Genomic DNA, 20540 nt, shown 5'->3' on the forward strand with positions numbered 1-20540 from the left:
ATGAAGCTTTATTGGCATGTGTGTACGTGTTCATATGGACAATTGTGTGTGTTACAGAGAGACTCTTTGGAGATGGTGGGAGAGACGGTCAGTGGGATGGCTCGTTGCCCGTATGACCCCAGACACGCCAACGTGGCTCTGTTCGCAGGTACAGTAGTTTCTTTCTTTCTTTCTTTCTTTCTAACTCTCATTATTTTTCAATATATCAGGAAGTAATGACATAGGTATTTTTACTAGGACTGTAATGTTCAGGGGAAATCATTCAGATGGAAAATCAATCTAGACTGGAGCTGTGAGGAGGAACTTGACTGTGCTTGTACTCAGGATAAATACATGTTCTGTGTGTTCTCTCTTTCTATCTCTGTCTCACTATCTGTGTGTCTGTATGTCACTCTCTCTTGCTCTTTGTCTCTCTCTCTCTTGCTCTCTCTGTCTCTTTCTCTGTGTGTCTCTCTGTCTCTCTCTCTTGCTCTCTCTCTCTCTTTCTTTCTCTCTTTCTCTCTCTCTTGTTCTCTCTGTCTCTCTCTTTCTCTCTCTGTCTCTCTATTTCTCTCTTTCTCTCTCTATCAGAGGGCAGTCTCTTCACTGGTACTGTAACAGACTTCCTGGCGATTGATGCTGTGATCTATCGTAGCCTAGGCGACAGCCCCGCTCTTCGCACTGTCAAACACGACTCCAAATGGTTCAGAGGTACACTGAGATGACGTGCTTGCATGTGAGTGAATGGGCCGAACACTTCTCCACAGGTGAAGAACTCCCAATGTTTGCTAAGATCACATAAACACTGCGGGCTAACCCAACCACTCTACCTTTCCTATCTAAATCCTTATATCCTAAGAGTGGATACATTAAAGCTGTATGGACTAGCTATACTTCAGCTGCGGGCCAATTGTTTCTTGAGTGGATGGTTGGGGGGCCGGAACATAATAAAATAAAAAATGTAGATTGCAAATTCACCTCAAGAAGGCCAAACAGATATAATTTCTGACAAAAACATAATAATTTCAAACCTTGCTTACATTTGTATATGATCACATACAGTGCCTTCAGAAAGTATTCATACCTCTTGACTTATTCCACATTTTGTTGTGTTAATTCCACTTTATGTTGTGTTACTGTCTGAATTCAAAAAAAGATTCTCTCATCTACACACAATACACAATAAAGTGAAAGCATGTTTTAGAAATGTTAGCAAAATAATAGAAAATTAATTACATAAACATCTAATTTACATACAGTTGAAGTCGAAAGTTTACATACACCTTAGCCAAATACCTTTAAACTTAGTTTTTTACAATTCCTGACATTTAATCCTGGTAAAAATTCCCTGTCTTAGGTCAGTTAGGATCACCACTTTATTTTAAGATTTTGAAATGTCAGAATAATAGTAGAGAGAAGTATTTATTTCAGCTTTTATTTCTTTCATCACATTCCCAGTGGATCAGAAGTGTACATACACTCAATTAGTATTTGGCAGCGTTGCCTTTAATTAGTTTAACTTGGGTCAAACTTTTCGGGTAGCCTTCCACAAGCTTCCCACAATAAGTTGGGTGAATGTTGGCCCATTCCTCCTGACAGAGCTGTTGTAACTGAGTCAGGTTTGTAGGCCTCCTTGCTCGCACAAGCTTTTTCAGTTCTGCCCACACATTTTCTATAGGATTGAGATCAGGGCTTGGTGATGGCCACTCCAACATCTTGCCTTTGTTGTCCTTAAGCCATTTTGCCACAACTTTGGAAGTATGCTTGGGGTCACTGTCCATTTGGAAGACCCATTTGCGACCAAGCTTTAACTTCCAGACTGATGTCTTGAGATGTTGCTTCAATATATCCACATAATTGTCCTTCCTCATGATGTCATCTATTTTGTGAAGTGCACCAGTCCCTCCTGCAGCAATGCACCCACACAACATGATGCTGCCACAGTGTGCTTCACGGTTGGGATGGCGTTTTTTGGCTTGCAAGCCTCCCCCTTTTTCCTTCAAACATAGCGATGGTCATTATGGCCAACAGTTCTATTTTTGTTTCATCAAAACAGAGGACATTTCTCCAAAAGTACAATCTTTGTCCCCATGTGCAGCTGCAAAACCGTAGTCTGGCTTTTTTATGTCGGTTTTGGAGCAGTGGCTTCTTCCTTGCTGAGCGTCCTTTCAGGTTATGTCGATATAGGACTCGTTTTACTGTGGACATAGATACCTTTGTACCTGTTTCCAGCATTTTCCAGCATCTTCACAAGGTCCTTTGCTGTTGTTCTGGGATTTATTTGCACTTTTCGCACCAAAGTACGTTAATCTCTAGTAGAAAGAACGCGTCTCCTTCCTGAGCGGTATGATGGCCGCGTGGTCCCACAGAGTTTATACTTGCGTACTATTGTTTGTACAGATGACCGTGGTACCTTCAGGTGTTTGGAAATTGCTCCCATTTATGAACTAGACTGGTGGAGGGCTACAATTTTTTTTCTGAGGTCTTGGCTGATTTCTTTTGATTTTCCCATGATGTCAAGCAAAGAGGCACTGGGTTTGAAGGTTGGCCTTGAAATACATCCACAGGTACACCTCCAATTTACTCAAACGATGTCAATTAACCTATCAGAAGCTTCTAAAGCCATGACATCATTTTCTGGAATTCCAATTCCAAGCTGTTTAAATGCACAGTAAACTTCTGACCCACTGGAATTGTGATACAGTGAATTATAAATGAAATAATCTGTCTGTAAACAATTGTTGGAAGAATTACTTGTGTCATGCAGAAAGTAGATGTCCTAATCGACTTGCCAAAACTATAGATTGTTAACAAGACATTTATGTAGTGGTTGAAAAATTTGTTTTAATGACTCCAACCTAAGTGTATGTAAACTTCCGACTTCAACTATAAGTATTCACATCCCTGAGTCAATATTTTGTAGAAGCACCTTTAGCAGAGATTACAGCTGTATGTTTTTCTGGGTAAATCTCTAAGGGCTTTTTACACCTGGAATGTGCCAAACATTTGCCAATTATTCATTTCAAATTCTTAAAGTTCTTTAAAATTGGTTGTTGATCATTGCTAGACAACCATTTTCAGGTCTTGCCATAGATTTTCAAGCAGATTTAAGTCAAAACTACCACTCAGGAATATTCAGTGTCTTCTTGGTAAGGAACGCCAAGGTATATTTGGCCTTGTGTTTTAGGTTATTGTCCTGCTGAAAGGTGAATTCATCTCCCAGTGTCTGGAGGAAAGCAGAGTGAACCAGGGTTTCTCTTGGATTTCCCCCAAACATAAACCTTTGTATTCAGTAGAAAAAGCTACCTGCTTTGCCACATTTTTTTGAAGTATTACTTTAGTGCCTTGTTGCTAACATGATGCATGTTTTTGAATTCTTTTTTTCTGTTCAAGCTTCCTTCTTTTCACTCTGTAATTTAGGTTAGCAGTGTGGAGTAACTACAATGTTGTTGATCCATCCTCATTTTTCTCCTATCACAGCCATTCAACTCTGTAACCGTTTTAAAGTCACCATTGGCCTCTTGCTGAGTTCCCTGAGCGGTTTCCTTCCTCTCCGGCAACTGAGTTAGGAAGGACGCCTGTATCTTTATGCAATTAATAACTTCACCATGCTCAAAGGAATATTCAATGTCTGCTTTATTATTTTGACCCATCTATCAGTAGCTTCTCTTCATTGTGAGGCACTGGAAAACCTCCCTGGTCTTTGCGGTTTTATCTGTGGTTGAAATGCACTGCTCAAAGAGGAGTACAGAGATGAGGTAGTCATTCAAAAATCATGTTAAACACTATTATTACACACAGAGTGAGCCCATGCAATTTATTATGTGACTTGTTAAGCACATTTTTATTCCTGAACTTATGTAAGGTTAACATAACAAAGGGGTTCAATACTTATTCACTCAAGACATTTCAGATTTTCATTTAATTTCATAATTAATTTTAGAAAATGTATGAAAATATGATTCCACTTTAACATTGGTAGCATTGCCTTTAAATAGTTTAACTTCGGTCAAACGTTTCGGGTAGCTTCCCACAATAAGTTGGGTGAATTTTGTGTAGACCAGTGACAAAAATAACTAATCTAAATTTAATCAAGAAAATGAGGAAAAAGTCAAGGGGTATGAATACTTTCTTAAGGCACTGTACTATATGTCTCTGTCTATTATGCGTGGGAATACATGGGAAAAGATTTCCTGGTGTTTATACAGTATTTTATGTCCAACAATGTTTATTATTATTTTAATAAAACATGTAAATAAAAACCACCCAGTGGCCAAATTCGGCCTGCAGCCTGCCAGTTGGTGAACCCTGCTGTAGGTGCTAGGTTAGATGTACTGTTTTCTGTCAAATCAGAGAGGACAAGACCAACGGATCTAGGACATAAAATCTCCTTCAGAGTAAAACATGGTGTGGAACCCTGGAGGTCAGAGACAGAGACAGAGATGAATAAATAACTGCTCTGTCCTTGGCACTGATGATAAATTAAACAGGACATGAATGCTTAATGGCTGACCCCAGAGAGCGGCGACCATATTGATGTGCTGCTTGCTGGTACAGAGGTGTAAATATGGAGCTGTGTTGGTGCGCTCCCTGAGGGATTCATCTGTAATATGTGTGGAAGGGGTGTGTGTGTGTCCGTGTGTAACGGTTTGTATGTGCGTGCGTGTATGTGTGTGTAACGGCATATCCCTGTTCTGTCTCTCAGAACCCTTCTTTGTGAGTGCAGTTGAGTGGGGGCCTCACGTCTACTTCTTCTTCAGAGAAATGGCCATGGAGTTTCATCACCTAGAGAAGGTACACACACGCACGCACGCACGCACGCACACACACACACACACACACACACACACACACACACACACACACACACACACAAACAGAATTCCACCTCCTTGAGGGGATAAGGTGGACAGAATCCATGGGATTTGCACATTATACAGTGCATTGCCTCTTATTGTGTGTGTGTGTGCAGGTGATGGTATCTCGTGTGGCGCGGGTGTGCAAAGGGGACATGGGGGGCTCTCAGAGGGTGTTGGAGAAACAGTGGACATCGTTCCTGAAGGCCAGACTGAACTGTTCTGTCCCAGGAGACTCCCACTTCTATTTCAACCTGCTCCACGCCACCAGCCCCATACTCAACATGAACGGCAGAGACGTCATACTGGGACTGTTCTCGACACCACCCAACAGGTACACACACACGTGTACACACTCACCCAATCATACATGAATGCACCCCCCCCCCCCCATTTTCTGATACGTATTTAATCATCTTACCCTCTTTCCATCCCTCCTCCCTCCTTCATCTCTCTCTCTCTCTCTCTCTCTCTCTCTCTCTCTCTCTCTCTCTCTCTCTCTCTCTCTCTCTCTCAGTATCCCAGGGTCTGCAGTCTGTGTGTTTGACATGCAGCAGTTAGCCAGGGTGTTTGAGGGAAGATTCAAGGAGCAGAAATCTCCAGAATCCATCTGGACACCCGTGCCTGATGAGCTTGTGCCCAAACCCAGGTATGCAGTACATTGGACTTGTACTGATATTGATTGTGTAACTGACTGGTTCTTCCTGATTCTGATCCTTTTTTGGACCGTCTCCTCTCTCTGTAGGCCGGGTGGCTGTGCGGTGCAGGGGTCTCCTTTCAGCTCATCTAAGTCTCTGCCGGATGAAGTGCTGAACTTTGTAAAGACTCATCCCTTGATGGACGAGACCATACCCTTGGTTGGGCACAGACCTTGGGTTGTCAAGACTATGGGCAGGTATGGCTAAGGATACCCATGGCTACCACTGATTTTTCACTGTTTGCCCTACGTTCTGAAATTGAGCTCCCCTCCCTCCCTCCCTCCCTCCCTCCCTCCCTCCCTCTCTCTCTTTCTCTCTCTCTCTCTCTCTCTCTCTCTCTCTCTCTCTCTCTCTCTCTCTCTCTCTCTCTCTCTCTCTCTCTCTCTCTCTCTCTCTCTCTCTCAATTTCTCTCTCTCCGTCGGTCTCGCTCTCCAGGTACCAGTTGACCGCAATGGTGGTGGACACAGAGGCTGGTCCCCATAGGAACCATACAGTGTTGTTCCTGGGCTCCACGCGAGGGACCGTCCTGAAATTCCTCATCCTCCCCAGCGGAGAAAACTCTCCCACACACAGCAGTGTGTTTCTGGAGGAGGTGGAGGGATTCAACCCTGAGAAGTGAGTACAGGAAGGGAGTTTGGCCACGATCCCTTGTGTTCGCTGCAGTCCGGTGTTTTGTCAGGCCATTATTGAGGAAATTAACTGTTCTACTCACAATGCTTGTTGCTGCATTGTTTTCAAAGTCTCTCTGATGTGATCACCCTGATGTGAATCCCTACATTTCTCTGTTGTAACAATAGAAATCAATGAAAATACTATAAGGATCTCTTTTTCTCTGTCTCTCTGTATCTGTCTCTATCTCTCCTTCATCCCTCTCACCCTCTCTCCTTCCTTTATCTCTCCCCCTCCACCTCTCCCTCTATCCCTCTCTCCCTCCCTCTCTCCCTCTATCTCTCTATCCCTCCCTCCCTCTTTCCTTCCATCCCTCTCCCCCTTTCTCCTTCAATCCCTCCTCCTCCCTCAATCTATCCCACCCCATCTCCCTCTCTCCTTCCCTCCCTCCTGTCCCTCCCTCTCCCTCCCCCCTCTCTCCCTCCCCACTCTCTCCCTCCCTCCCTCCCCCCCCTCCCTCCCTCTCTCTCTCTCTCTCTCTCTCTCTCTCACTGCCTCTCTCCCGCTCTCTCCCTCCCTCTTTCCTCTCTCCTTCCACCCCTCTCTCCTTCCTTCCATCCCTCTCTCCTTTCATCCATCCATCCATCCATCCATCTATCCCTCTCCATCTCCATCCCTCTCTCTGTCTCTAGATGTGGAGAGGACTCGGTCCAGGCCAGACAGTTGTTGTTTCTGTCTCTGGATCGTCCAAGTCACACTCTGCTGCTGGCCTTCACTTCCTGTCTGGTCAGACTGCCCACAGCACGCTGCCACCTACACTCACGCTGTATGAAGTGAGTAAAACACACACACACACAGACCATCTCAACCATCTCCATCAGGCTGATCAGATCTCCATGTGTGTGTGTGTGTATAGGAGCTGTCTGACCTCCCGAGATCCCTACTGTGGCTGGACCAGAGGCAGCACCTGCTCCTTCCTCAGACCAGGCACACGGTGAGACTGTAGCTTCATCCAATTGATTGTCTGTTGAACTGTATATGTCAGTCTGATAATCTGTTATGTTTGTTCTATTACAGGCTTCCTTTTCAACAAGACAGTGAGTACGGCAACTTCTCCCATCTTGGAGACTGTGATGGTAGGTACCTTGCCTTTACCCTGTAGCTCTGTTCTTTCTTTCATTCAACTCCACCTAATAGCATTACCATGCTCCACCTAGTGGCATTACCATGCTCCACCTAGTGGCATTATCATGCTCCACCTAATAGCATTACCATGCTCCACCGAGTGGCATCACCATGCTCCACCTAGTGGCATTATCATGCTCCACCTAGTGGCATTACCATGCTCCACCTAGTGGCATTATCATGCTCTGCCTAGTGGCATTACCATGCTCCACCGAGTGGCATCACCATGCTCCACCTAGTGGCATTACCATGCTCCACCTAGTGGCATTATCATGCTCCACCTAGTGGCATTATCATGCTCTGCCTAGTGGCATTATCATGTTCCTCATAATAGCATTACCATACTCCACCTAATAGCATAATCATGCTCCGCCTAGTGGCATTACCATGCTCCTCCTAATAACATAATCATGCTCCACCTAGTGGCATTATCATGTTCCACCTAATAGCATAATCATGCTCCGCCTAGTGGCATTATCATGCTCCACCTAGTGGCATTACCATGCTCCGCCTAATAGCATTACCATACTCCACCTAATAGCATAATCATGCTCCGCCTAGTGGCATTACCATGCTCCTCCTAATAACATAATCATGCTCCACCTAGTGGCATTATCATGTTCCACCTAATAGCATAATCATGCTCCGCCTAGTGGCATTATCATGCTCCACCTAGTGGCATTACCATGCTCCACCTAATAGCATAATCGTGCTCCGCCTAGTGGCATTACCATGCTCCACCTAGTGCATCATCATGCTCCACCTAGTGCATTATCATTCTCCACCTAGTGGCATTACCATGCTCCACCTAGGGCCATTATCATTCTCCACCTAGTGGCACTACCATGTTCCACCTAGTGCATAATCATGCTTCACCTAGTGTATAACCATGCTCCACCTAGTGGCATTAACATGCTCCACCTAGTGGCATAATCATTCTCCACTTAGTGGCATTACCATGCTCCACCTAGTGCATAATCATGCTCCACCTAGTGTATAACCATGCTCCGCCTAGTGGCATTATCATGCTCCACCTAGTGCATAATCATGCTCCACCTAGTGTATAACCATGCTCCGCCTGGTGGCATTAACATGCGCCACCTAGTGACATAACCATGCTCCGCCTAGTGTATAATCATGCTCCGCCTAGTGCATAATCATGCTCCACCTAGTGCATAATCATGCTCCGCCTAGTGCATAATCATGCTCCACCTAGTGTATAATCATGCTCCGCCTAGTGCATAATCATGCTCCACCTAGTGCATAATCATGCTCCGCCTAGTGCATAATCATGCTCCACCTAGTGTATAATCATGCTCCACCTAGTGACATAACCATGCTCCACCTAGTGACATAACCATGCTCCACCTAGTGTATAATCATGCTCCACCTAGTGACATAACCATGCTCCACCTAGTGCATAATCATGCTCCACCTAGTGTATAATCATGCTCCACCTAGTGACATAACCATGCTCCACCTAGTGCATAATCATGCTCCACCTAGTGTATAATCATGCTCCACCTAGTGACATAACCATGCTCCACCTAGTGCATAATCATGCTCCGCCTAGTGCATAATCATGCTCCACCTAGTGTATAATCATGCTCCGCCTAGTGCATAATCATGCTCCACCTAGTGTATAATCATGCTCCACCTAGTGCATAATCATGCTCCGCCTAGTGCATAATCATGCTCCACCTAGTGCATAATCATGCTCCACCTAGTGTATAATCATGCTCCACCTAGTGCATAATCATGCTCCACCTAGTGTATAATCATGCTCCACCTAGTGCATAATCATGCTCCGCCTAGTGTATAATCATGCTCCACCTAGTGCATAATCATGCTCCGCCTAGTGTATAATCATGCTCCACCTAGTGCATAATCATGCTCCTCCTAGTGTATAATCATGCTCCGCCTAGTGTATAATCATGCTCCACCTAGTGCATAATCATGCTCCGCCTAGTGTATAATCATGCTCCACCTAGTGCATAATCATGCTCCTCCTAGTGTATAATCATGCTCCACCTAGTGCATAATCATGCTCCTCCTAGTGTATAATCATGCTCCGCCTAGTGCATAATCATGCTCCTCCTAGTGTATAATCATGCTCCACCTAGTGCATAATCATGCTCCACCTAGTGTATAATCATGCTCCACCTAGTGCATAATCATGCTCCTCCTAGTGTATAATCATGCTCCTCCTAGTGTATAATCATGCTCCACCTAGTGTATAATCATGCTCCACCTAGTGTATAATCATGCTCCACCTAGTGCATAATCATGCTCCTCCTAGTGCATAATCATGCTCCTCCTAGTGTATAATCATGCTCCACCTAGTGCATAATCATGCTCCACCTAGTGCATAATCATGCTCCTCCTAGTGTATAATCATGCTCCACCTAGTGTATAATCATGCTCCACCTAGTGCATAATCATGCTCCTCCTAGTGCATAATAATGCTCCTCCTAGTGTATAATCATGCTCCACCTAGTGTATAATCATGCTCCACCTAGTGTATAATCATGCTCCACCTAGTGCATAATCATGCTCCTCCTAGTGTATAATCATGCTCCTCCTAGTGCATAATCATGCTCCTCCTAGTGTATAATCATGCATTGCAAGAGTTTGCGACAGATGTTAAAGGGTCATTTCAAAACTACACTTTCATCATCTCCAGCACTACCCTAACATCAACATATTTGATAATGGCTGTTTCTTTGTTTTATATTTAAAAGATAGAGGAAGATAAGTGTTTTCAATGACATCATCAACCAATTAGTAGACAACTAGTAGGCAATTCATTATTTTATTTACCTTTATTTAACTAGGCAAGTCAGTTATGAACAAATTCTTATTTTTAATGAAGGCCTAGGAACAGTAGGTTAACTGCCTTGTTCAGGGGCAGAACAACAGATTTGTACCTTGTTAGCTCGGGGATTTGATCAATCTTGCAACCTTTCGTTTACAAGTCCAACGCTCTAACCACTAGGCTACCTGCCGCGCAAATGCTTTCTCATAATTCGTTAAAATCACATGATGCACACCAATGATGTCATTGGAAACACTTAAAACCTAAATAATGCACAATTATCACATATGTTAATGTTGGGGTGGTGCTGCAGATGGTGAATATGAAGTTGACATTTCCCTTTAATGCACATTGAACAAATTCAAATGCTGATGTAAGGGAATGTCTATGGCAACATATTTAATTAAAATGTTTGTTTTTGCAAGGTACCGTTTTTCTTTGTCGTGTCATCAATTAAAAACCCAATCACATCCCCAGTGCACATACAGTTGAAGTTGGAAGTTTACATACACTTTAGCCAAATACGTTTAAACTCAGTTTTTCACAATTCCTGACAATTAATGCTGGTAAAAATTGCCTGTCTTAGGTCAGTTAGGATCACCACTTTATTTTAAGAACGTGAAATGTCAGAATAATAGTAGAGAAAATGATTTATTTCAGCTTTTATTTCTTTCATCACATTCCCAGTGGGTCAGAAGTGGGTCAGAAGTTTACACACACTCCAATTAGTATTTGGTAGCATTGCCTTTAAATTGTTTAACTTGGGTCAAGCTGGAATTTTCCAAGCTGTTTAAAGGCACAGTCAACTTAGTGTATGTAAACTTCTGACCCACTGGAAATGTGATACAGTAAATTCTAAGTGAAATAATCTGTAAACAATTGTTGGAAAAACTGACTTGCCAAAAGCATAGTTTGTTAACAAGACATTTGTGTAGTGATTGAAAAACGAGTTTTAATGACTCCAACCTATCACAATAATTCTACATACCGTTAATTTATATTGGTTGTTTGTGTTTATGTGTGTATTGTATTTGCATTTACAGTGGTGACAGAAAATTGCAATGTTTTTCAGTCCGTCAGTAATGGGATTAGCTAGTGTGAAATGTCAGGGCTTTGAATTCCCTCTCCTAAGATTAGTGTCTGTCAGAAGCCTCCCAGCATGACAATAAATGCATTTTGATTGGTTGACAAAGGAGCGAACGTCTTGATCAGCGAATTAAAGCCCACGGGACTGAGACTTATTCTGAAACAGCGTTCTGCTGTCAACGACTGTCTGCTACAGTTTGACAAGTACTTGCCAGAAAAATATGTACAAAACAGAAATGAGGACCAAACTCTGTGCACAGTGCTCAAAACTGAGCTTCTGGCAGGCCATAAGAGAACGTCTTTAACTTTGATACGTTTATGGGCTCCTAACAAACACTCCTAAAATCTGTCTCTGTCTCAATTAGGATGTCTCTGCTTTTCATCAGCAAACTGTTCCAGGACCTGCAATCTGTTCCAACTCCAATTATACACTGCAATCTAATCTGTTTTATCACAGATCTATAATCTGGGGGGTGTTCTTGTTCCAGAACATTACAACCTCATCTATTTTATAGAACCTGCAATCTGTTCCAAAGTCCATAATATCCCATCTATAATATCTATCATGAATCTATAACCTCTAACCTGCAATTAATACATTCCTTTGCCAGAACATTGCAATCTCATGTGTTATTTATCACTCTTTAAAACCTGATCTGTTCTAAGCCGGATCTAAGCCGGATATAGGCCTGTTTACTGCAGAGTTGGGCTGTTTAATGGAGAGTGGTGAAAGCATAGAACCAGAACTAGGTCCAGGACAGACATGTGCTGTGTCTGTGCAGATGGGAGTGATTCGAGTGGTGGAAATCATTAACTGAAATATATGACGTGTTTTAGGGAGAAACTCACTGGCTTGCCCAGAGCCCTCCTTATTACAGAATGGGAACACTGAGAAGAGTTGGTCTGTTTTATTGTCTTCCCCTCTTTACTGATGACTAGTGCAGCTTTCAGCCCAGCCAGCAGAACCCCAAGGCTGTGCTGGAGAAAACACTGGTTAAGGACAAAGGAAAGGTGATGCTTATCTGTTGCCGTTATGAAATGTTATGGTAGATTACGGTAATAGAGAATAAGATTAAGCTCTTGGGTAATACAATATAGCAATATAATCCTTGACATCAGGCAAATAATGTTTAGGTTCTGAAGGATGAAACATCTAAAAATGTGACAATAACAAAAGTGGAGAGATTTATAAAGGAGAATGAATACACAGAGGTAGAGGAGAATAAAGGACTGAGATAACTGGTTTAATGTTAAGCGTTTTTATATTCTCTCTTGCCATTAGCCTTATCTCTCGGGGACAGATGCACGGAATGGAAATGGTAGTAGCATCTGTCGACTCTGGGATACAACGACTAGCAAGGAACTTTGTTCTGGTACGCTGATTCTTTGTCACTGATCATTTGGACAAATCACAATTTCACAGGTGCTCGCATCGTTTTGAATTTCCAAAGGGGAGGTGACATTTGGCCCATAGCTTGGCTGAAACTGGCTGACAGTTTTCATTGAGTGTGGTGGGGACTTATCTAGTCTCGTTAGACTTAACATGTCTCCCCTAAGAACTTAATCGAGCATCTGATGCAGTTACACAAGATTTTAGTTCTAGGTGTCCGAGATTAGCCTTGTGATCCCTTTCTCTTGTCTTCTCTCTCCCCTAAAGGTGCCATACAGCAGAGTCTGCTGATCGAGCCGGAGAGCCTGGTCTCCCTCAACCTGCTGGTGGCATCTGCAGTCTCAGCCTTCACCATCGGTGCGGCGCTCTCGGGGCTGGCTGTCTGCTGGATTATGGCCCACAAGCCTGGCAACCGTCGCCACGGCAACAATACCCCCCAGTCCACTATCCAGCGCCAGGAGAGGGGGATGTTGACGTCAGGAGGAGGGATGGGGGGATCGGTCCTCAGTGTGACCCGTCAGGGAGGAGGCGATAGACCCTGCTCTCAGGGCGGGGAGACCCTGTTTGTGATGCCCAACGGCTGGGGGAAGTCAGGGGAGCTGGACCCAGGGTTCCTGCCTACTCCGGAGCACACGCCCCAGCAGAAAAGACGCGGGCTCAGGCTGTCTGATTCTGGATCAGGGGGGTGGGATAACAGCCAGACCTACCTGGGAGGGAGTACCATGGGGCTGGCGTCTCCCTGCCCTCTCCCTTGCCCCCCACACCCCTCCACCGCTGTCTACCTGACCACCAGACTATTTCAGGGGGGAGGAGGAGGGAGGCACGGGGGTGAGGAGCGAGGAAGAGGAGGGGAGACTCCTCGCCAGCACTACGTGTGCCTGAGCAAGCCCCGGGGGGAGAAGGGCAGAAGTGGGACACCGAAGTCGGCGCTTCGTAAGTCGGCAGGGGAGTACGTGTACCCCATGACCCCCCAGGATTCTCCGGATAGGAGGAGGGTGGTGTCAGCCCCCAGCGCCCCTATGGAGTTTGGGGAGCCCCTGCCACTCCGCTGGCCTCCCCAGGAAGGCTACATCCTCAGCAGCCAGGGCATGGTCCCTGTACCTCCATCCTCCATGCCCACCATCAAAGGCCAGCAGTACGTGGCCCAGCACCACACACCTGGGCCGGGCAGGTCTCAGCTGAGAGGGGCCTTGGGGAGAGGAGAGCTGGGGGAGCTGGTGGATCTCAGCCAGCTGCTGAGTAAGAAGAGTTCCAATGAGAGGACTCACAACGGGCAGTGATCAAGCAGGGAAACCATGTCTCTTTCTATATCGTTCTCTTTCTGTCTGTTCTACATTTTCTCTCACTCTCTCTTTCTCTCTGACCTCTTTCTCTGTCATTGTCATTTAGTCCTCCGGATATCTCTGTATCTCGCTGGCGGACTCCTGAGGCTGTTCTCGCTGGCAGACTCCTGAGGCTGTTCTCGCTGGCAGACTCCTGAGGCTGTTCTCGCTAGGAGACTCCTGAGGCTGTTCTCGCTGGCAGACTCCTGAGGCTGTTCTCGCTGGCAGACTCCTGAGGCTGTTCTCGCTGGCAGACTCCTGAGGCTGTTCTCACTGGCAGACTCCTGAGGCTGTTCTCTCTGTGACTGGTTGATGCTGCTATCACTCATACCCTGCTTGGCTGTGATTGGTCAGTGGAAGTGAGGTTGTTGCTGTGTCTGCATTGCAGAGCTGCCTCTCCCCTCTGGCTGCTTAGAGAGGGGAGAGAGGAGGAGAGAGAGATAGCGGGATTGAAAGAGGTGAGAAAGAGGGATGGAGATGGAAAGAGAAAAGGGAAGGAAGAGTTTGCTAGACAGCAGAATTCTTCCAAAAGAACACATTAAGAGAGAACCATAAATAGGAAGGAACATGCAAAGAGACCCAGAGACAGACACTTCCCTGTGCAACAAACAGGGCAACAAGGACTGACCGAACAACATGGCCACAGAGCCCACTGTCAGGTGTCAGAAGACGAGACCCAGTGGACATCACTCCTACACAGTGTACTTTGTCCACCTTCCAGTGCAGACTGATTGGCACTCTCTGACAATAAGACAATGGAGGACACTGAAACATGAATTGTAAACACATTACTTTGAAGCATCTTGCTGCAGGTGAATGAAGCAGACACCCCCCTGGGCTCACACGTCAGATCATCATCTACTTTTGATTTACACTTGATTTACAACTCAACCAAAACTGTGATTTGGTTCATAATAACGTGAATTTAATGTGAAATCAACGAGAAAATGTCACCAGGTCATTGGATTTAGGTGAACAGTTGGGTGAAAACAAGACCAAATGCCCCTACGTTGATTCAATGTCATCACATAGATTTCTGGTGTTGAAATGACGTGGAAACAATGTTGATTCAAACAGTTTTTGCAGAGTGGGACTGTTCTCTCTCAGTAACACTGAGGTCATTCTGACTCTGACTCTGAATGTCACGAGAATATCTGATGAAGAGTGTCGAAAGGAAGCGGCAATGAAGATTTAATAGCCTGCCCTCCAGCTGCCTCCCCAACACACACACACACACAGGTCAGTTTTAATAAACCCACCCTGCGGGGGACCAGTCCTTGGTATCGTGGTGAGGGGGACATTGATTCCCAGTGTATGTGAGTCGAGAGGGGGTGTATAGTACCGCTCCTAACCTGTCTCACTGGGTCATACAGTACTGCTACTAACCTGTACAGTACCGCTCCTAACCTGTCTCACTGGGTCGTACAGTACCGCTCCTAACCTGTCTCACTGGGGCGTATAGTACCGCTCCTAACCTGTCTCACTGGGGCGTACAGTACTGCTCTTAACCTGTACAGTACCGCTCCTAACCTGTCTCACTGGGTCGTACAGTACCGCTCCTAACCTGTCTCACTGGGTCGTGCAGTACTGCTCTTAACCTGACTCACTGGGTCGTACAGTACCGCTCCTAACCTGACTCACTGGGTCGTATAGTACCGCTCCTAACCTGTCTCACTGGGTCGTACAGTACTGCTCCTAACCTGTCTCACTGGGTCGTACAGTACTGCTCTTAACCTGTCTCACTGGGTCATACAGTACTGCTCCTAACCTGTCTCACTGGGTCGTACAGTACTGCTCTTAACCTGTCTCACTGGGTCGTACAGTACTGCTCCTAACCTGTCTCACTGGGTCATACAGTACCGCTCTTAACCTGTCTCACTGGGTCATACAGTACTGCTCCTAACCTGTCTCACTGGGTCGTACAGTACTGCTCTTAACCTGTCTCACTGGGTCATACAGTACCGCTCCTAACCTGTCTCACTGGGTCGTACAGTACTGCTCCTAACCTGTCTCACTGGGTCGTACAGTACTGCTCCTAACCTGTCTCACTGGGTCATACAGTACTGCTCTTAACCTGTCTCACTGGGTCATACAGTACCGCTCCTAACCTGTCTCACTGGGTCGTACAGTACTGCTCCTAACCTGTCTCACTGGGTCGTACAGTACCGCTCTTAACCTGTCTCACTGGGACCAAGGGACTATAACTCACCCTCACTGGGCCGGACTGGAATGTCAGCACTATTTCTGCCAGCCAGGCATTCTCTCTAATGACATGGCACCATTTCATCCCTCCATCCGTCCATTCCTTCACTTCATCACTCTATCCTTCCACTCCATGTACTTTTTAATGGCCAGTCATTTCAGAGCTGACGCAATGTGTTGAGAGAAGGGTAGAGCATTGGGTGAGTTCAGTACTGTTTGACCCAGTGAGACAGGTTAGGAGCAGTACTGTACGACCCAGTGAGATAGGTTAGGAGCGGTACTGTACAGGTTAAGAGCAGTACTGTATGACCCAGTGAGACAGGTTAGGAGCAGTACTGTATGACCTAGTGAGACAGGTTAGGAGCAGTACTGTATGACCCAGTGAGACAGGTTAGGAGCAGTACTGTACGACCCAGTGAGACAGGTTAGGAGCAGTACTGTACGACCCAGTGAGACAGGTTAGGAGCAGTACTGTATGACCCAGTGAGACAGGTTAGGAGCAGTACTGTACGACCCAGTGAGACAGGTTAGGAGCAGTACTGTATGACCCAGTGAGACAGGTTAAGAGCGGTACTGTATGACCCAGTGAGACAGGTTAGGAGCAGTACTGTACGACCCAGTGAGACAGGTTAAGAGCAGTACTGTACGACCCAGTGAGACAGGTTAGGAGCAGTACTGTATGACCCAGTGAGACAGGTTAAGAGCAGTACTGTACGACCCAGTGAGACAGGTTAGGAGCAGTACTGTACGACCCAGTGAGACAGGTTAGGAGCGGTACTATACGACCCAGTGAGACAGGTTAGGAGCGGTACTGTACGACCCAGTGAGACAGGTTAGGAGCGGTACTGTACGACCCAGTGAGACAGGTTAAGAGCAGTACTGTACGACCCAGTGAGACAGGTTAGGAGCAGTACTGTATGACCCAGTGAGACAGGTTAAGAGCAGTACTGTACGACCCAGTGAGACAGGTTAGGAGCAGTACTGTACGACCCAGTGAGACAGGTTAGGAGCGGTACTATACGACCCAGTGAGACAGGTTAGGAGCGGTACTGTACGACCCAGTGAGACAGGTTAGGAGCGGTACTGTATGACCCAGTGAGACAGGTTAAGAGCAGTACTGTATGACCCAGTGAGACAGGTTAGGAGCGGTACTGTACGACCCAGTGAGACAGGTTAGGAGCGGTACTGTACAGGTTAAGAGCAGTACTGTATGACCCAGTGAGTCAGGTTAGGAGAAGTACTGTATGACCCAGTGAGACAGGTTAGGAGCAGTACAGTACGACCCCGTGAGACAGGTTAAGAGCGGTACTGTATGACCCAGTGAGACAGGTTAAGAGCAGTACTGTATGACCCAGTGAGACAGGTTAGGAGCAGTACTGTATGACCCAGTGAGACAGGTTAGGAGCAGTACTGTACGACCCAGTGAGACAGGTTAGTAGCAGTACTGTATGACCCAGTGAGACAGGTTAGGAGCAGTACTGTATGACCCAGTGAGACAGGTTAGGAGCAGTACTATACGCCCCAGTGAGACAGGTTAAGAGCAGTACTGTATGACCCAGTGAGACAGGTTAGGAGCAGTACTATACGCCCCAGTGAGACAGGTTAGGAGCAGTACTGTATGACCCAGTGAGACAGGTTAGGAGCAGTACTGTACGACCCAGTGAGACAGGTTAGGAGCAGTACTGTACGACCCAGTGAGACAGGTTAGGAGCGGTACTGTATGACCCAGTGAGACAGGTTAGGAGCAGTACTGTACGACCCAGTGAGACAGGTTAGGAGCGGTACTGTATGACCCAGTGAGACAGGTTAGGAGCAGTACTGTACGACCCAGTGAGACAGGTTAGGAGCGGTACTATACACCCCCTCTCGACTCACATACACTGGGAATCAATGTCCCCCTCACCACGATACCAAGGACTGGTCCACCGCAGGGTGGGTTTATTAAAACTGACCTGTGTGTGTGTGTGTGTGTGTGTGTGTGTGTGTGTGTGTGTGTGTGTGTGTGTGTGTGTGTGTGTGTGTGTGTGTGTGTGTGTGTGTGTGTGTGTGTGTGCACGCAGATGCACTGGCTATGCGTGTGATTGATAATCACTATGGTTGTGATTGAAACGACTGTCCTGACTCTTACTCATCCATGTTAATGGACATTTTCCCAGAGCTCAAACGGGACCATACATTCTATCCGTCAAAGTGTCTAATGAGAAACTTTCCATTACTTTAAGTGATCATGGAAAGAGGGATAGATAGAAAGACAGAGGGAAAAGACGAAAGGCAGGAGGACCGAGAGAGAAACAGAAAGGCAGAGTGAGAAAGAGAGAGACAACACTGAGACAAGGAAGAAGATGTGATCTGTCATTCCCAAGTCATCAGAGCCACAGCTCCAGTCACATCCAGAAGGAAAATTAGTTCAGCTCTGTTGTGAACCTGAGCAGTAATGACTTGTATATAAAGACCCAACCCCAGTCAGATGTCTGTGTTACCGTTGAAGGAGCACAATGATGACGTCACACATGGGGTGTTGTTTCAAGACCGAGTCACAGTTACAAGACACTCATAATCACACCATGCCGATGACTTTTCGCCCTTTGTTGTCAATACAAAATTATGTGCCAACATTCTAAACTGTACTTTTGGGTGACATACGGACCACAGAAGCAAAAAGGAAACATATTTTCAAGTGCCATAAAAACCATGTCAGTACATTTGATTCTTTATACATTTGATACTGTGATGTTGTATAATTTGTTCAAATGTGTACAGTTCCTGTGTACAATGAGGAACTTCACAATGTTGCCTTCAGATAGCATACTGAACATTGATTTTCTTTCATAACTATTTTGACTTTGCTGCTCTTATCCATTTGATAAAGTTGATGCCACTGACAGTCTGTTTATAAACCACTTATAAACAGTAGTACATCATTTAGGTCAGTTTTTCCTGAAATACTCTAGCAAAGTATTGATTGTTTTTCTCCACACCAACAAACTGTCATACTGAGGAACCTTAAAGTCCAAGGCTACTTCCTGTTCATAATACTGTGCAGTAATACATCATGGAAAAGCACAATAACTTTTATTTTTCTTATTTGAAAAGTAGTTGTACTGTAACGTTATCTATGTATATTTGTGTAAATAATCTATTTGAAGGTATCTTATCCATGTGGTTTTAAGGTTGTTGTTTTTTCATCCTTGACACAGGCCTTTGACGTGTTGGTTTTGGTTGACTGTGATATGAATGAGATGTAACAGAGCAGGCTGGTGGGAGGAGCTATAGGAGAATGGGCTCTTTATAGTGGCTGGAATGGAACGGTGTCTGACCCACCAGCCACCACTGAGATGCAAGTACAGGAATTACAGTATTTACCTTTGACTGAAAGCTGAGGGTAGCTGTTTTCTTTCTAAAAAGAGTAGAATCGTAGGCTTGTCCTGCTGAGCTGAATGAAAAAGGTCTCCATATTATTTGATTTATGATTTACGGCTGTACACACACATACACACACACACACACACACACACACACACACACACACACACACACACACACACACACACACACACACACACACACACACACACACACACACACACACACGCACACACACACACACACATTAAACACTTAATGTGAGAGGATACAGCAGTCAGTTAATATGGACAACCCTGTCAATATATTCTTTATTATTCTAATAAACAATGAATATGTATTAATCTTTGTTGTGTCTTTATGGATTGTTAATTTGACTGTAATGTTATACAGTAGGATTCTTTCAAGCAACCATTTCTATCACCACTAGATGGCGGTGGAAACTAGTCTTTGCAGGAGAGGAAAGAGCCATCGGTGAGATTGGCTGTGTTCTCGAGCATCAAAAGGACTGCAGGCGACTGCCGACTGACTGATCTACAAATCACCTTGCATCATAAATAACAACTGATAATTATTTGTAGATCAGTCAGTTAGTCACAATTTACCCATGATACGTTGTGTTTATGATCCTCTCGAACTCGGCCAATAACTCCATGGGTGCGTCTCAGCGTTCTACCGTGGCGTCCTCTCATCTCTTTACCTTCAGATGCACCGATATGAAAGAAGTGGACAGCTCACAGTTGGAATCTATCATATTCTCATGTATCCTGGGTTTTCAGGTCAAGGCAGATTCATTGAAAGAGACCAGTTGAGGAGGCCACATTATCCTATTGAGACATACATGCTATGTGATTCCACTGTTGCCAAGGGGGTCACATTATCCTATTGAGATACATACACCCTATGTGATTGGGTGGTGAATCATTGCTTGTTAGATTTGATGTCATTAACAGCTGGGGCATTGCCTTTGTGTTAGAGTGCTCCTTGAATCAGTCTAGTGTCTAATGTGTGCAGGCTTTTGCTCTAGCCCGGCA

At 45.3% G+C, this 20540-nt stretch overlaps 1 protein-coding gene and 1 long non-coding RNA gene across 2 annotated transcripts in view; both read left to right on the forward strand.

Moving 5' to 3' along the window:
* LOC110530992 (semaphorin-6B-like) overlaps positions 1–15306 on the forward strand; it is a 69028-nt gene extending 53722 nt beyond the window's left edge. Inside the window, exons 7-17 of the mRNA XM_036986337.1 lie at positions 58–148; positions 571–690; positions 4685–4773; positions 4952–5169; positions 5353–5484; positions 5581–5730; positions 5970–6149; positions 6836–6976; positions 7060–7137; positions 7221–7279; positions 12887–15306. Coding sequence (XP_036842232.1) covers positions 58–148; positions 571–690; positions 4685–4773; positions 4952–5169; positions 5353–5484; positions 5581–5730; positions 5970–6149; positions 6836–6976; positions 7060–7137; positions 7221–7279; positions 12887–13899 — 2271 coding nt within the window. The 3' untranslated portion in view covers positions 13900–15306. The remainder of the gene's footprint in view (positions 1–57; positions 149–570; positions 691–4684; positions 4774–4951; positions 5170–5352; positions 5485–5580; positions 5731–5969; positions 6150–6835; positions 6977–7059; positions 7138–7220; positions 7280–12886) is intronic.
* Positions 15307–15839: 533 nt separating this feature from the next.
* Positions 15840–19850, forward strand: LOC118965560. The gene is made up of 2 exons (XR_005052959.1): positions 15840–16319; positions 16377–19850. It is a non-coding gene; the product is annotated as an uncharacterized LOC118965560 (long non-coding RNA).
* Positions 19851–20540: the final 690 nt, after the last annotated feature.

Source organism: Oncorhynchus mykiss, chromosome 8 (genome assembly GCF_013265735.2).
Source record: "Oncorhynchus mykiss isolate Arlee chromosome 8, USDA_OmykA_1.1, whole genome shotgun sequence".
Lineage (NCBI taxonomy): Eukaryota > Metazoa > Chordata > Actinopteri > Salmoniformes > Salmonidae > Oncorhynchus > Oncorhynchus mykiss.